This window comes from Piliocolobus tephrosceles, chromosome 17 (assembly GCF_002776525.5).
Source record: "Piliocolobus tephrosceles isolate RC106 chromosome 17, ASM277652v3, whole genome shotgun sequence".
NCBI classification, from domain to species: domain Eukaryota; kingdom Metazoa; phylum Chordata; class Mammalia; order Primates; family Cercopithecidae; genus Piliocolobus; species Piliocolobus tephrosceles.
Genome location: NC_045450.1, coordinates 35,297,963 through 35,315,706, shown reverse-complemented (window position 1 = coordinate 35,315,706; position 17,744 = coordinate 35,297,963). Strand labels below are relative to the sequence as shown.

Genomic DNA, 17,744 nt, shown 5'->3' with positions numbered 1-17,744 from the left:
GCACACTGAGCCTGCAGCCACTGAGAAAGCAGGCACGTACCTAGGACCAGCTGAGGCAGTGGGTACCTTTGGACTTTCCAGGGCAGGGAGCAAGCAGAGAAAGTCCCCAGTGCCCGCTGAAAAGGCAACTTTGTTCCTGGATTATAGTAGTTCTCTTCAATCATCTTTTTGCCTTTGAAGGGGGAAAGAAGGGTAAAACAACAAAGTCAGGGTCAAAAACTGTCCTGGAACAAGGCTCCCTCTGGAAACCAGGCATGGAATGAGCATGGCACCACACACCAGCACCCCCAAACCCACTCAGTGGAGCCACCGCAAGCCAAGGCCTCTGAGTGAGGGGCCCACCAGCCCACACAGCCTTCTGAAGTTAGGAAAACATCCTCCGGCCTGAGCCCATTAGCAAGGCTGTGGCCTGAGGGAAGACAGCCCCATCCTGCTAACAGGGTCCTTTTATGCTCTGCCTCCCCCCTCCCCAGGGCCCCAGCTCTATGCTCAAGGCCAGCAGGCTTGGGCAGCCCAGCAAGCCAGCCAATCTGCTCCAGGGTGACACTATTTCTTGTAACCGAGAGGTTCTCCTCCCTACCTCTTCCAATCTGACCAGAAAGCTGGAGTACAGACACCAGTAACACTTCATGGAAGACTTGCAGCGAGGAGACAAGGCCTCATGATGGGATGCAACATATGGTGGTACCACCCAGCTCAGCAGGCATTGCCCACTCCCCACCACTGCACCACAGAGTTCTGCTGTTACACCTCAGAGACTGGAATGTGGTTCCAAGCCAGACACCGAGAAGGCAGCTGAAGACTTTCTCTGTGTACCAACCCTGCATGCCTCCTGGCCTTTGCACATTCCATGCCCTCTGCCTGTAATACTTTTAATAAACCCTTCATCACCTAGCTATTTCCTATTTATTCTTTGGGTCTTAACAACTTACGCATCACTCCCTAATCCAAAGTAGAATCCTCCTTATTTTCCTTCCCCATCCTTTTCCTTCACCGCACTTAGCACACTGGTACCAAACTTAGCACACATCCGGGTCATCACTAGCAAACAACACTGGCAAGCTGCGAGAGAAGGGGTGACATCTTCTTTATTCTTTAACTTGCTGAAATGAACCCATTTCTACCCTTAAAACAACTCCATGAGGTAGGAACCATTACTCTACCCATTCCACAGATGTGAAAACTGAGAATCAGAGATGAGCCATCACTTGGCCCCACCGTGCTGGGGAGAGATGCAGCTGGGACTCGGACCCAGGAAGTCTGATTCTGTAAGTTCTAAGCACAGCTCTGGCACCTTCTATGGGCACATGCTGGTCTTCAGCATAAAGTCTCCCAGCCCACATCTTTTGTTTGTTTGTTTGGGACAGAGTATCACTCTTGTCACCCAGGCTGGAGTGCAATGGCATGATCTTGGCTCACTGCAACCTCCATCTCCCGGGTTCAAGCAATTCTCCTGCCTCGGCCTCCCAGGTAGCTGGGATTACAGGTGACTGCACCACGCCCAGCTTTTTTTTTTTTTTTTTTTTTTTTTTTGTATTTTCAGTAGAGGCAGGGTTTCATCATGTTGGCCAGGGTGGTCTCGAATTCCTGACCTCAGGTGATCCGCCCATCTCGGCCTCCCATCCCAGCCCACATCTTTACTTACCCTTCCTGTGCCTCCCACATTGCTCTCCTACCACACTGAAATATACTGTGCACAGCTTCCTGGCACTGAGGCTTTTCTTGGCCTGCACTCTCTGCCCTGGATGCAGCCTGAGTCCAGCTCTCCCTGGCTGGGCTAGTGACTCTAACTTGCTGGGCCGGCCTCCTCATCTATGTGACAGTGGAATAATACCTAAGGCAGTTGTGAGGATTCTACAAGAGAATGCATTATGTATTAGGCACAATGTTTAGTGCATATGATACTCACTCGTGTGTCCTTTTATCACTAACATACTACTTCTCTACCATGACCACCATCAGAATCTTAAAGGTCTAAATCAGCAAACACACGCCAGGGTACTACAGGCCAAATCCAGTCGTCTGAGTCACCCAAAAAAAGTGTTTTCTAAAAATTTTAATTGGTTAACAATAATTTTTTTTTTTTTTTTTTTTTTTGAGACGGAGTCTTGCTCTGCCGCCCAGGCTGGAGTGCAGTGGCCGGATCTCAGCTCACTGCAAGCTCCGCCTCCTGGGTTCACGCCATTCTCCTGTCTCAGCCTCCCGAGTAGCTGGGACTACAGGCGCCCGCCTCGACGCCCGGCTAGTTTTTTGTATTTTCTATTAGAGACGGGGTTTCACCGTATTAGCCAGGATGGTCTCGATCTCCTGACCTCATGATCCGCCCGTCTCGGCCTCCCAAAGTGCTGGGATTACAGGCTTGAGCCACGGCGCCCGGCCGGTTAACAATAATTTTTTAAATTGGAAAAGTTTCGCATAAAAATCCATACAGCTGGATTTTCTTAATGATCAGCCCATGTGGCAACACCAGGGTCATATTCCCACATGGCAGTGATTGGCTGGGGTTGAGTGGCACTGCCCCCTTGAGGCAGGGTGTGTGTTCCCCAGGGGGCACCCCGGTTCCCACCCCTCTCAGATGTCTCCCACTGAGCCTGTGGCATTCATTCATATGACCTCTCTGGCCCCTGTAGGTCCTTAAGTTTCTAACCCCTGATTTCAGTCTCACCACTCTTCAAATCCCTACTCACATGCCCACCTCCTTCAAAAACACCCTCCCCAACCTCCACAGCCCTGTGCTTCCCTTATGGTTTTACACTTTAACAGTTAACTTGCACTGAGTACTTCATGCAAAGATCCAAAGTGAAATATTAGCCTATCAAATGCAGTCACATTTTAAAAAATAATCTATCATGACAAAGAATTTTGGAGGGCCAAGAAGGTTGCACTAGGGGAAATCTAGCAATGTAAATCAAGCATACAAATCACACACCATGTTAGCAAAGAATGATCCATTCCATCTGCACCCCAACAGCATGTGACAAAATTCAATAATTATTCCTGATTTTACAAAGCTCAGAAAGCCAGGAGTTGAAGGAAGCTTTCTTAAACAAAAAGTATCATACTTGGTAGTTGTTAAACAGAGTATGAGAGATTCTAACCAATGCAATAAGAGAAGAAAAATTGATGAAAGGCAATGGGGAGAGCTCAGTTCCACTCTCACAGAGGCAAGAACTATGTCCTAGTCCTCACAATTTCCACAACACCCTAAGCACAGCACATGGGATAGAGAAAGCAGTCAAATATTTGTGGAATGAATAACACCCCAGATGAGTTCTGACCCCTGGTACATGTTCTCAAAACATCCAGTACTTTTTGGAGGCACATATCACAACTTAAATTGCACAACTTGTTTATGAAAATATTTCTGTTTTCCTATGAGATGGTAAGTTCCATGAAATCAAGGCCTTCACTCTAGGTACCAAGCATTTCTAGGTGTCCGTGGCCTAAAGCAGGTACTCAATGCCTGCTGCAAGAGACACGGGGGCCTACTGGAGGATGCGGGGTGGGAGGAGGCTGAAGATCTAAAACTACCTATTGGGTACTGTGCTTATTACCTGGGGGATGAAATAACCTGCACACGAACCTCCCATGACACACAATTTACCCATATAACAAACCTGTACATGTACCCTGAACCTAAAATAAAAGTTAAAAAATATATATAGGACTGGGCACAGTGGCTCACACCTGCAATCCCAGCACTTTGGGAGGCCAAGGCAGGAGGATCATTTGAGGCCAGGAGTTCAAGACCAGCCTGGGCAACATAGTGAGTCCCTGTCTCTAAATTAAAAAAAAAAAAAAAAAAAAAAAAAAAAACCAACCCTACTGCAGATGCATGAATGAATGCACTCAATAGACAGTGCTAAATTACCATGATTTTATTCTACTTCTCAGCTGGAGAATCTGAAGCCCAGGCAGGGAGTCTTTGGCTGAGGCCACACCAATGTGAAGCCCTGTCAATACCCTGGTGTCCTCTGAAAGGCATCAGCCACACACAAGGCCACACACACATGCCACAGCCCATGTGACTTAACAAGTAAGGAAAGCGAAGCCCAGATCCATGCCTCAGAGCCCTCTAAACAAACACATCCAGGACCCACCCTGGTGGGCCAAGCCGCCACCACTCTGAGGCTGGGGATGACTTCAGTGCGGAGACCTGAGGCTTTCCTCCCAGAGTCCCACGACTGGTGCCCACACGGCTAAACAGCTCCCTTTTGCCTTCCCAGGAAGCTATCAAAGAATTACTTATGTCTCTGGAAGTGCTTGTTTAGAGAAGGTTCTCCACCCCACCTGGGCTTGGCAGGAGCGCAGCATCACCAGGCTGCCCTTCGGGGCTGCTCAGGCTTGCCTCCAGCCCCTGGAGGAACTCGGCCATCCTTCACGTGGAAAGTTGAAGCCATGAAGCAGCGGGAAGCTTCCCAGGATAAACGGAGCAGGGTGACATCAAAGTCCTCCTTCCAGATTAAACAACTGAGGCCTTCAACTCTCACTGGCGTTCCTTCCAGGATATTCTGGGCTCCTGCCTCAGTTCTCCCTCCGACGGAATGGCAGATATTTTGTTTGTGAGAGACTGAACATTTTTCCTTCCTCAGGGGGAGGAGGAGGAGAAGGAGGAGGAGGAGGAGGGGGAAGGGAGGTGGGGAGGGAGAGGAAGAGAAAGAATGTCTGTGAGAGACAAGAGTGGCAAAAAGAACACGTGTGAGTGTGCAAGAGAGAGGGAAGGCAGGGAGGCAGCCAGAAGTGCCTGGTTTGGAATCCAACAAGTGATGTGAAAAATCCAAAAGCGTCTAAATCCAAGCATGTTGTGATTCACAGCCATGGGGCGAGGCTGAAGGACCCCTGAGCTAAAAGGATTCCAGGGCACCTGGCTCACCATGCCAGGGGACTGCACATCCTGTCTCGGACAGCCCTGCTCAGCCCACATGGGGGACCCTCTTTCCATAGGCACAGGCGCGCTGCAGCTCTGGGGCATGATGAGCTCTCTCTGCGCTTTGCTGGTCACTCCCTCTTGTTCCCTGGTCCCTGAAGTGCCTCCTTCTTGAGCAGCAATCCCACCCCACAGGTCCCCTGTAGCCCTGACAACTGGGCTTCCAGTCCTGCGGCTAGCCTCCTCCCTAACACGACAGCAGGGCCACCCACCGAAATAGGTTGGGTTGCGCCCCCAAGGACCTGTCAGTGACACAGGAGCAGCACGCTGACTGCCTGCCCTGCTCCACCCGACATACCTGTCCAGAGGGACAGACAGGTAACTCAGATGTGCCAGGAGCCACCAACATGCAAGGCTTTCCACAGACAGTGCCAGGAACGACTTCCAGTTCCCACAGGCTGCAGAGCCACTTGGAGGCTACATTCCCTTCTTGAGTACCCACTTGATTCCACACAGAAGCCTCCTGGCAACCCCCCACCCCATCTTACAAGGGCAGCTTGAGCCTGGGACCTTGGTCAGCTCTTCCCCCAACCTCCAACTCCTTCCTCCTCTTTCCTCAGCCTCAGTGGCCCGTCCTGCCCCCTCCCTGCCAGAGTGCCTCTGTGTAGTCCTAGGAGTGGGCCTGGGTGCTCACTGCTGCTTTGTCCCCTTCATCGGACTGGAAGCCGCAGGAGGGCAGGAACCACGTCTCTCTTATTCTCCACTGTATTCCCAGAGCCTGGCCCAGTTAGGGACTTATTAATTCATAATTAATAACAAGGCCAAGTGTGGTGGCTCACATGTGTAATCCTAGCACTTTGGGAGGTTGATGTGGGAGGATGGTTTGAGGCCAGGAGTTCAATCCAGCCTGGGCAACAAAGCGAGACCTAATCGCTATGAAAAAATAAAAATAAATTAGCCAGACACAGTGGCGTGCACCTGTAGTCCCAGCTACTCGGGAGGCTGAGGCAGGAGGATCACTGTGAGGCTGCAGTGAGCTATGATGATGCCACTGCACCCTAGCCTGGACGGCAGAGTGAAACTATGTCTCTAAAAAAAATAATAAACAAAGAATTATTGATAACAATTTATATTAATTCATTAAGCTGAGTGCCTGAAAGAAAAGGCCTGGTTCTACCCTTCCACTCCAGACAGGAGGACCTGGGAAAAGATGGAATTTGGAAGCAGGAATTAAAGGGAAGAAGCTGACCAGGGAAGAGGAGCTGGGGAAAAAGGAGGCAGGGAGGGTGTCTTCATTTATTTCTTCTTTTTTTGCTGCTGACAGTTCAGCCTTGATGTTTCATGCCCTCATGGGGACAGTTTGATCCCAGAGTGTATCTGAGCTTCCTGGTACAAACAGCAACACTGTCCATCGATCCGTCCATCCCTACCTTCCAATATCCCCACTGGGCGAGCAGAGGAAATGTCCCCTGAGTTGTAGGACCTTGCAGGACCCATAGCAGGTGCCTCCTGGATTTGATTTCCCCCAGGTTTCCTACAAAAATGTGAATGAAGAGGGTGCTCCTGGGCTCTAGAGAACAGAAGGCATGCATAGTCTGGGTCAGGGGCATCCGGCCTCCTTCCCCAAGAAGAAAAGTCTCAAAGTGAGGACAAGACACTCCTCGAAGCCTCTACCAGAGATCACATCACAAAGACCCATTAAAGCACTAAGAAGATGACACCCATGGCCGCCACCCACCCATCCTGTGGGACCTATGGAAAACCAGAAGATCCCCCCAGTCCCCGGCACTCTGCCCAGCCCAAGCTCTCCCAGCCTCTGCTTCCCACCCCCCAGGAGGAAAGACAGCGCCCAGGCTGGGCCAGGCAGTTGGCCCTGGTGCCCGTGAGCAGAGGGGACCCTCCCTGGAGAACTCGAAAATGCCAGTGAAAAAAGCCCAAACACCTCCACCCTGAGTCCTTCTCCAGCCTTAAAGCAAATCATCTTTTAATTCTGAAACACCAAATATTTAATTTATGCTCTACCTCAAATGTCAAGCCCACCTCCCAGCACATAGCTTTGAAACCACGTAAAGAAGCCTAACACTTTCCATATGGTAAAGACATGGGGCCTTTTAATTGTGCCAACTTGTATCATTCAAGGGTAATTCCCTTGGAATCCGGCGCTCGGGCAACAGCTGGGCCAGCCTCCAATCTCATCACCCAACCCCACATGTCCCCATGGGCTCCAAGTAAGTCTGCACCCTCCTCATCTTCTCCAAATATCCAAATGCACTAGGTGCCCCCAGTCAAATTACCAAACTGCCTGGCAGCTGCCTTTGATCCAGAGGCGGGCTTGCCTGCACCATGGCTCTCAGCCTATTTCTTCAGGCAGCTCTGCTGTAAAAGAACAAAAGGGCCAATCGGGGCTGTGGGGAGGGGATTGTTTTAAATCTGGTTGTACATATTCACAATCGGCCTGTGAGTGTATACAGAGGCACACAGGTCTTCACCAAGTGTCTCCCGCCTGATACCTGAGTCCCCTGCACTATTTAATCAATCTATTAAGCTTTTTCACTTGTCCATTCTATTTTCCACACCCAGTGTTTCCAATTGGTTTTCTTCTCTAACTGCCTGTTGCTGCTTCATGTTTCCAGCATCCTCCGTTCTCTCTCTGAGTTTATGATGCTTATTTTGCTTTCTAATTCTGTTTAACACAGTGTTCTCTGGTGTGTGTGCTGGTCAGTTTATTGCTCCTCTTCCACAGTGGTCGTGTGCCTCCCATTTCTCATTCCTTTTCTCCTATGAGCCCATATTCCCTTGGACTTGCTCATGTCCCCATGGAAAGGGCAAAAGCCCAGCCCTTGGCCTGCGGCCCTCCAAGTGAGCCTGCCATGAGAGTGGGGGAGGCAGAGAGCCTCTGGTGCTCTTATCCCAGCCCTATCACTCCCTGTTTATAGGCCCCCATCTCCAACCCTACAAATGCCTTCAGTCAATCTCCCAGTAGGTTAACTTCCTTCCCAGGTTCAACGGTTATAATCCCATCATAACCCGCCAGGGACGAAAATATTATACCCATTTTGCAGATGAGCTAATTAAGGTATACAAGGGTAAAATGGTTTGCACAGGTGACAAATAACTAGGACAGAGCCTGACCTCATTTATTTCTGTATTTAAGAGGGCAGGCTTAGTTTAATGCCAGCATGGTCACCCTTTCACATCTCAGGACCCTGTGTGTAACTTGGTCTCATCTGGGACATTTCTCAAGTTCATCAGATCCCATCAGGAAGGAAGAGGGCAAACAGGGGCCATCCTGCTTCTGCCTGCCCCACGACTGGCTCATCTCGAAGCACCCCCTCTGGGAGTTTTGTATGCAGCACCCTCCAGGCGGATGCCCTGGCACAGGGCTTCTCTACACATGGCTTCTCCTAGAAACTGCTCCAGAAAGGGAGAAACACACAGTCCACACCAGCGGGCTGTCAACACTACAAGGTTATGGGGAGGATTAAGATAATGTAAGCAAAGTGCTTGACACATATAGGCACTTAATAAATACTAGTTATTATTGCAATAACAGTAATACTAGTTGGATGAGCCACTGTGCCTCCAGCCACTTAGTTGACAGGCCACATAAAGGACTGGAGGCAGAGACTAGCCCCAAAACAGGCTTGGGGTTGGTGGGAGGACCTCTGCCAGCCCTTGGAAACCAGCAGACTTTGCAGCCCACCCCCTCCTACATCCTGATAATATCATGGAAGAACCTACCAGCTACCCCTTCGGCACCAGAGGGAATTGGGGAAATGAACTAGCCTGAGGGTTGCCCACTGCTGTCCTGTTCAATATCTCAGTGCTTCCCAAACTTTGGGCATTCCGTTCCCACATTCACAATTTTGACCACTTGTACTTAATATTTTTCTCTGAATCGACTTCACATTAGACTCTTTTTTAACTTAGCTTCATCCTAAGCAATAATATCTGCAAAATCATGGGTTTGATGTCCTAGCTATTTTTTTTCTGGTTAAAAAAAAAAAAAAAAGATAACTATTAAGATTTAAAATGTTCATCCAGGTACCACCTGAAATCACCTGGAGGACGCCTGGAGGGCTGTTCCACACCCTGGACTCCCCCTGAAGGTCTGACTCCTTATCACTACCTCTGCAGACACACTGGCTGGGCTATCTGGGGCCAAGGTTGGTGAAAACCCAGGCATCTGGGTCCCCAGCAGCAAGAATAACTCCCAAGGAGACAGAGGCCGGCCCCCTGCTTAACATCTTTGATGGCTGGGGCCCACCCTCCAACCACCTGACACATGTCACGCCAACGGCTCTGAGCCTCACATCTTCAAAAGTACTTTGAACAAACATTAATGACCTCTCAGCGTTTCTCTGAGAGAAGGGGCGAGGGAGGGAGGGGGACAGGCACCATCCCATGCTGTCCTCAGCTAGGGGAAGAAACCAGGCAACAGAATTCCGTGACTTCACCAAAGCCACAGACTTAAGCTGGGGCCCCCTCCCCATCCTCCCTCACTTCCCCCAATGGTAACTTTTACTGGCCTGCATTCCTCTCGCTGGGAACACTACTATTTAATTAAAAACGACAGACTTTTGTTTTCCTCTCCCTCTTTCCTCCTCCCTCCCATCCTCCCAGACTGGATGCCAAGGAGACCCACCAAAAACATGCGGGTAACATTTGTTATGGCTTTGAAGATAAAAGTCAATTGAAGTAAGCCCTCGTTGTATTTCAAGTTTTCCCTCTAGCATGGAGCAAGCTGCCTGGCAGTTCAGAAAAAAAAGAAAAAGGAGGGACTGCAAATAAATGTCATTCTGCAGGAATACTTTGTAAAAATAAACAGGCTGAAAAAACCCAAAACTTGATTAATGGAAATCCACTCAGTGGGCCTCTGTCTGGGGCTGCAAACGTATTTGTTCATACGGCTAAATTAGACCATTTTCGTTGGTCTTTAAATAAATAAGTAGATCAAAAACTAGAAAGGGCAGAAGAAGGGAAGGTTTGTAGTTCTGTTTTTAAAGGGCCTCAACTGCAGTGCCCCCCACCCACCAAGATTTGACCTTTACTAGGGGACAGCAGCTCCAAGTCCAACCAAGCCAACAGAAGACAGAGAAGCCCCCAGCTAAGCAATGGTGGTGGAGGAGGATAGGGGAGCTTCTCCCAGGCCCAGAGGTTATTTCATCCACACACAGGAACTGACTTTATCCACAGGTCCACCTCCCGACACCAGCACTGCAAGCGGGCTGCCAGGTCCCACCACCCAAATACACACACATCTGAAGTCTCCACTGGCCTCTCCCCAGCCCATGGATAAGACCAAAGAACTAACCAGACCTGAGACTCAGTCTATTCCCCCTCTAAGTTTAAAAAAAAAAAAATTAAATGTCACATCAAAAAGTTGATTCATCCTTTGATCCTAGGCTTGCGCGAGTTCCACGCAGACCGCCTGAAAGCCCCGTGCAGAGTTCCGGAGCTCACAGGACATCTGTGAACGCCAAGTCCCAGGCCAGGAGCTGCGGCTGGACTCACTCATTCCTATCACACTTAGTGCTCCTCCAGGAACTCCAGCCTCAGGGACCCATGGGGTGAAGGCTCAGGGCTGTGCCCAGGCTACAGGAGAATGAGGCCATCTCTCTCATGTGCCAAGTAAGGGGTCTGCCAGGTCTCAGTTCCCCCAGATCTGCACCCAGAGGGCCGCCTGCTCTACTGGGGTTCCTGTACAGGTGGCACTGACGAATGCCACAGATGATCAGAACATACTCAGATCCTGGGGCTAGCACAGCTCTGCCCTCCACCCAGACACCCCAATACCACCCTCTCCCTAGCCCCTACTCCACCTCCACCTTTGAATGTTGGTGGCAGAAACAAGGTAGAAGTCAGAGCAGGCCCCCAAATCCCTCCGGTACAGACATGCTTCCCCATCAACTGGACCTTCACCACCTCCCCACCTAGGACCTTTCCCCCAGGCAGCCCTCTGCCTCCAGCTGGGCACTTCAAGGTTCTCCAAGGCATGCGGGAAGAGGGTGGCGTTGGTGGGGCAGGGGGCAGCTGAGAAGAGATTTTTAGACCCAGAAGCTGTGCAGGAAAGTGCTCAAAGTTGGGGTGCATGGGTTTGGGGACCCATCTCTGAGGCTGAAAGGACGCCAGGAGGTGGGGCAGGGTGGGGAATCATACCCGAGTGCCTCGGCCTATGGTGCCAGCCAACCGCAGCTGTCGGGGTCCCGAGACACCGCCCGGGCAGCGCTGTCTCCCGATCCACTCCTCGATGCCCTTCCGAGCCCAGGCAGCGCTCACGGCGAAGCTGTCACCTGGGGCGGAGACGACATGAAGCCCCTGAGTCTGGCTCCGGGGACCAAAACTTACCCCCGCGGAGGGAAGGAGGAGGCGCGGTGGGAGGCGAAGGGTCACGGCACCGGAGCCAGGAGGCGGTTCGCGGGCTGAGGCAGGAGCCAAGAGAGGGACGCGGGTAAGTAAAGGGGGGTTCAGTGAAGCCCCAGGAGCGAGGAGAAAAAGAGGGCAGGAGGGGTGAGCAGTACCCCTGGAGGACGGGTTTGGGGACCAGACCAGGGAGCGCTGGGGGCCAGGACTGCGGAGGAGAGGGCTGGGGGTCAGGAGAGGGGCCGCAGTAGGTGCAGGAGCCGGGATACGAGGGAAGGCGCCGGGGGGCAGGAAGAGGGGGCAGGGTCTTGCGGAGAGGCGCTCGGGGGTCTGAGGAGAGGACGCCCTGGGAGCCCAGGGCAGGGACGCGGGAGGGGGAGGGGCTGAGGGTCAGCGGTGGGAGCACAGAACCGCGGGGAGCGGGTAGAAGGGACAGAGGAGGGGGCGCGAAGGCTTCTCCGGGAGCGGGCTTGGGGGGCCGGTGGCCGGAACTGGGGCTTGGGGGTGGCCCTGGTCATAAGACCTGGCGGGCTGGGCCGTTCTGCTGCGGCCGCGGTGTCCCCCGCGTCCATCCCCGAGGTCTGCGCCCCGCGCGCCCCTACCTTCCGGGCTCTCCCTGCGCTTGCACACGGCGGCTGCAGGCACATCGCGAGGCGGCGGCGGCGGCGGCGGGAGAAGGAAAGAAAGGAAGGGAGAGAGTTAGCGACCGCGGCGGCGAGGGCGGCGGGGACCGGGGCGAGCGCGCGGGCGGGGGCACTGACCCGGCTTGGAGTGAAGTTTCCCCATGCTGGGGCTGCGGCGGCTGGGAGCGTCCCTAAGCCATGCGCCCGGCCCGCTGGCCTGGCGCCTCGCCTGGCTCTCCTCCTCCTCTCCTCAGCCGCCGAGCCGAGCGGAGCCCGAGGCGGAGCCGGGACGCGCTCCTGCCGCCGTCGCCGCGGCCCGACTGACGCCCGGGAGCGCGGAGCCCCCAGCCCGCCGCCGCGGGCCGCGCCTCCCCGCGCGCCCATTGGCCGGTGCGGTGCATCAAAGGTGAGGCGGGCTGCGGCGGGGGTGGGGAAGGGGGCGGGGAAAGGGCGGGGCAGGGGGCGGGGCACGGACCGGAGGGGCGGGCACAGGCCGCGCTCCCAGCCGCGGTCTGGGGACCCTGCGGGGCAGCTTTTCCAGGAGGGGTATTGGGACAGAACACCGCGGCCCTCGCCAACTGTACTGTCACTTCCCTCCGCTCCAGGTTCCTCCTAAACGGGCAGGGCGAGACTCGGCGGGTCCAATTTACAGGTGGGGAAACTGAGGTCGGGAGCGGAGACCTGAGCTGCTCAGGTGCAAGCTTCGACAGCGCTGCCTTTTCCCGGTCTTCCCACGACCTACCTTCTACAGAAAGTGTTCATTACCCGCCCCGTGCTCCGCCCCCCACCAGCGCACTCCTCTAGTTTCTTATTTGGGAAGTCCAGGAGGAGACCCCAGCGCACCCCGGGTCAGTGTGGGCCCAGCCCTCTCTTGGCCGCGACAAACGTCCAAAGCGCCCCGTTATCAGCCAATCTCTCGCATCTCCTCGTCCAGGGGCCCGTGGGTGCCCGCCCGGGTCGGGGCGCGCTGCCAAACTGCGCGGCCCGGAAGGGGGTAACCGCTGGGTCTTTGATCTTCCTTGGTTTCCGCTCCCCGCTGCAGTTCGCCAGACCCATGGGTTTGTTTGTTTTGTCTGGGGAGGTCTCTGCGGGGAGGTCGCGCGGCGGGGGTTGGAGGGGCGGTGGACATCAAGGGGTTCTACCCCACCTTTGTGGCTCTCAGAACGCCTGCCCCCTTCTGGGGACACTGTGGGTCCGTGTTACGCTCGTCCTGGTACCAGGCAGCTCGGGCGTGGGAAAAGAAAAGCCGGAGCTCAGAGTGAAACCAGCCCCGACCTTTGAAGTGAATTCCCTGTGCTCAGTTTTGTGATCTGTAAAATGGAGGCTCCATTCTGCCCTTTTTGCCGACTCTCTAGAGCAGCACTGCCCAATAGAAATATAATATGGGCCACATTTGTAATTTTAAATTTTCTCGTCGCCGCATCTTTTAGAAGTGAAAAGAAATAGATGAAACATTAATAATATATTTCGTTTAACTCAATACAGTCAGCCCTCCCTATTCACAGGTTCCACATCTGCGGCGTCAACCATCTGTGGACTGAAAATATGCAAACAGAATAATATAGCAAAAATAAAGAATAAAAAACTTTTTAATACAGTATAACAACTATTTACATAACATTTACATTGTATTAGGAATTACAAGGAATCTAGAGATGATTTAAAGTATACAGAAGGGTACGTGTAGGTTATATGCAAATACTACAAGACATTTTATATAAGAGACTTGAATTCTGGGGATTTGGGTATCTTCTGGGATCCTGGAGCCAGTCCCCAAATATACCAAGGGAACACTATATATCTAAAATAGTATAATTTCAAGATATAATGAGGTATTTTACATTCTTTGTATTGCACTAAGTCTTTAAAATTCAGTGTGTATTTTACACTTAAAACACATCTCAAAGACTAGCCATATTGCAAGTGATCATTTGCACTTGGAATTGTGGCTACTGCATTGGGCAGCATCGTTCCAGAAGATCTACATGTCTCAAAAGGACATTAGGGATTCACAGCCCCCCAGAGTCATAAACTTCTTCATCCAAGTGTCTTACTTTCATCTTCCAAGCTTCCTTTTATACACACCCTTTATGGTAGAAACGAAGGCTAATGTTATAAGCAGGTACATTATAATCCTGTCGGCTGGGTGGTTTCATTTGAGGAGTGCTGAAACCATAGAAATATATTAGTGTTGTCATTTTTATGTTACAGTTCTTCATTCAGTACTTCTGATGTGCCAGTCCTCGTCCTCCATCATACATAGTCCTCTCAACCACTCTCTGATGCAGACTCATACTTGTTCTAGAAAGGAGGAAACCTATTCAACCCAGCGAGGTGAACTCACTTGCCCAAGGTCACACAGTTCATCCATGACTGAATTAGGAACTGAATTCCAATCTGTTTATTTCATTGCCCAGGCTTGTTTTCACTACATCAGGTTGTTCCAACACAGTGCAAAACTAATGTTCCACCACTAGAAAGAAAGTCTCCCATCTGGAAACAAATATGAAGGGCCAGCTATGTGACAACCATTGTTTTAGGCACTTAAGATACATCAGTGAACAAAACAGACAACTGCCACTCTCATGGAACTCCCACTCACCTAGGGGGAAGATAGGCAAGAAACAATAAATGTAATGAATGAGTAAACAGTGTGGTAAGTTACACCGGGGGTAACAGGCCATTTTTCTTTCTTTCCATCCCATAAGGAGCTGGCAGCAAACAGTTTTGCCCTCTGGGGGACACTTGGTAATGCCTAGAGGCATCTAGTGAGTAGAGGCCAGGGTTGCTGCTATACAACCCACAATGCATAAGGCAGCCCCCCACCCCCACCCCACCAGAACAAGTGATCCAGCATCAAATGTGGGTAATGCTGAAGTAAGAACCCCTGAGCTGTAGGAGCATGAACAAGTGATGCAGAACTACAGGGGTCAGGAGTAGGAGGGAGGCAGGGCTTTGAGCATCTGAGTCGGAGTAGGCACCCTCTTTCAGACCCCAAAAAGGCAATGGAATTCATCTGGGGTTTCTGTTTGCCTTTCTCACCCCTCCCCACTGGTACCAGGGTGCCTCTAAATCAAAGCAAAACTTGGAGCATCCTTTCTCACAGTGCTTAGAAAGTTGGTTACTTTCTTAAACCAGTCCTGGCTTTCTTCTTTCATGAGAAAAAAGTATCCCCTCTTCCCCTTGGGAATTTCTTTTTACAGTTCAAAAAGAGATAAAAGCAAGAACTAAAACTGCAGTTAGCAGTTTGAGTCTTGCAGGGAGTAAATCCCAAATGTCCAGCCCAGACACAAAGCCCCCCTCCACCTTCACCCTGGCGCCTCCCAGCCCAGCAGGCGCCTGGGACTTCACCACTGTTGGAATCATGACACCCCTACCGGGTCTGGGGTGAGAACCCAAGAGATGGGCCTTGTGGCAAAATGTTAGCCTATCCAGGGCTCTGAGAAGGGGGTCTCCAGGGGCCACCAGCATGCTGTCCACCTGGGGTGGCCATTCGGCCTCCAAGGGCTTCCCACCCCACAACTAACTGTCTTTTTATGTGTTTTAATAATTTATCTGGCCCATTTCTTGGGCTGTGTACTTACAGTGACACATCTTTTTCTTTGAAGATTTCCCATCCTTTGGGGGAGGAGAATGGGAAAGGAAGGCAAGGAAGAGATAAGAGAGAGAGATTATAACAGAAATGGGTTTCATGGGGCTTGAGATTTAACAAGGCTGGTTTAGGTGAAATCTGTCAGACATAGGGCTGGGAGATTTTAAAAAAATAAAAAATATAAAACCTACATCACCCGGGTTGGCTGCCCCAATGCTTGTCCCCTGAGTTAAGCCATCTGATCTGGCCCCCTTCATATGCCACTTCCTAAAGGAAGCCCTCCTTGACCTTGCAACCTGACGGGCTCTTCTCTGCTCTGATTAGCCAAGGTTTCCCTGCCTCCTCCCATCTCCAATTATTTTTTATGGATGAGGCTAAGTTTCACTCCTGGAGCCAGGGCTCCTTGAGGCCAGGGTTCTTGCCTGACTTGCATCTCTGAATGCAATGCTGAACACGGCACTGCCTATAGCAGGTGCCATCACACCTGCTGTGGAAGGAGAGAGATTCACTCTGCCCAGCCTTAGCCAGGAGCATGTTGTGCTCAGTAAGGAGGGTACTGCCAAGAATATGATCTGGGATATATGAAGGAGAAAATCAGTTCCCAAGTCTCCACTGGTTCCTCCTGGATCCCTGGAGTTGCTTTATTTTATCGTTCCCTGGTGAGTTTTGGCATTGCTAAGGGGCCTGGAAGCCTAGTTTGGGTGAGGAGGGGAAAGTTAGACTACTCTGCATGAGAAAATATCAGGCATTTTGGAGGGAAGGGAAGAGAAAGGTCTCAAAAGAAACAGCATGAGAAGAGAGTGATAATGGGGCCTAAGAAGGCACAGCCAGCAAGGTGGGGAGTGGCCAATTCACTTTTGGGACAGTGAGCTCTAACATGCGATTGGCAGTGTTCTCTTCTTCCTTTGTTACTCCAAGCCCTCAGCAAAATCCTAGCCACTTCCCTGGGTTAGTGGCACAGGACAAAACGAAGGAATCAGAAAGATGACCCCCACAGGTAATTAATGGGGCCAAGGGCAATCTTCAGAATGGAGACATCCTGCAGGAGAAAAGATGGGAGCCAGAGGCAGCCAGGAGGCGTTAGGCCTTAGATATGAGATGGAGGAGGCTGGGCTTCCCCAGGAACTAGGGCTGGGGTCTCCAAACCACTCTGTTTGGGTACTAAAGGCAGAGGGAACAGCACGTGTAAAGGCCCTGAAGTGGAGACTGCTATGGACGTTTTGGAAACAGCAAAAAGGCCCCTGGTTCTGGAGTAGAGAGAGCATGGTTTGGGAGTAGAGAGGAGAAGATGAGGTTGGAGGTGACTGGGCCAAAAGACAGCTGCTTGAGTACAGTCTGGATGTTGGTTGAATTGAATTGAATTTTTGTGCCACCAACTCCTCCTGGGTTCACGGTGTTTGAGCAAGTTTAGAGCACAGGTTTCCCAGGTGAGCCTGGAGGAGAGAGAAAGCCAGCCCAGCCTCACCATCTCCTTGGCAGGCGCCCTGTTCTCCTCCCAGCCCTGCCTCTCTGCTCTTCTTCACACTGGTCAGAGAAGCTATATTAGTCCGTTCTCAGGCTGCTACAAGAACATACCGGAACTGGGCAATTTTTAAAGGAAAGAGGTTTAATTGACTCACAGTTCCGTATGGCTGGGGAGGCCTCAGGAAACTTACAATCATGACAGAAGGGGAAGCAAGCACATCTTTCTTCACATAGCAGTAGGAGAGAGAGGTGCCGAGCAAAGGGGGAAAAACCCCTTATAAAACCATCAGATCCTATGAGAACTCAGTAGCACAAGAACAGCATGGGGTTAACTGCCCTCATGATTCAATTACCTCCACCTGGGCCTGCCTTTGACACGTGGGGATCATTACAACTCAAGGTGAGATTTGGGTGGGAACACAGAGCCAAACCATATCAGAAGCCTTTCTAGTCACAGCACCAGTCTTTGACTATTCCCAGACTTTGTTAACAAAAGAGCAAAAGAAGCCCCTATCTTTTTAAGCCTTTGTTTTTCAGTTACATGCAGCCAACCTGACCACCACACAACCTCTCCATCTGTAAAATAGAAGGAAGGGTCCGGAAGATTGGCATTTCCCATAATGGGTTCCCCCGACCACTGGTTTGTGAGATGCTATTATTATGTGAAAGAAAGGACTCCATGAGAAACTTTGGGCAGCCCTGGCTTAGCCAAAGGGAGACAAGTTCTTTTCCTGCAGGACTTGTCAGAGCTTTCATTGAGTAGCCAAGCTTTGTGATTCTCTAAGAGGAGAGCACCATCGTAAACAGGGTTTCTTAAACTCACCAGACCAGGAAA

At 51.4% G+C, this 17,744-nt stretch overlaps 1 protein-coding gene across 1 annotated transcript in view; it reads right to left on the bottom strand.

Annotated features, from left to right (window-relative positions):
* NKD1 (NKD inhibitor of WNT signaling pathway 1) overlaps positions 1–12,241 on the bottom strand; it is a 90,229-nt gene extending 77,988 nt beyond the window's left edge. Inside the window, exons 1-3 of the mRNA XM_023209908.1 lie at positions 11,992–12,241; positions 11,833–11,865; positions 11,027–11,160 (exon numbers count right to left, since the gene is read on the bottom strand). Coding sequence (XP_023065676.1) covers positions 11,027–11,160; positions 11,833–11,865; positions 11,992–12,016 — 192 coding nt within the window. The 5' untranslated portion in view covers positions 12,017–12,241. The remainder of the gene's footprint in view (positions 1–11,026; positions 11,161–11,832; positions 11,866–11,991) is intronic.
* Positions 12,242–17,744: the final 5,503 nt, after the last annotated feature.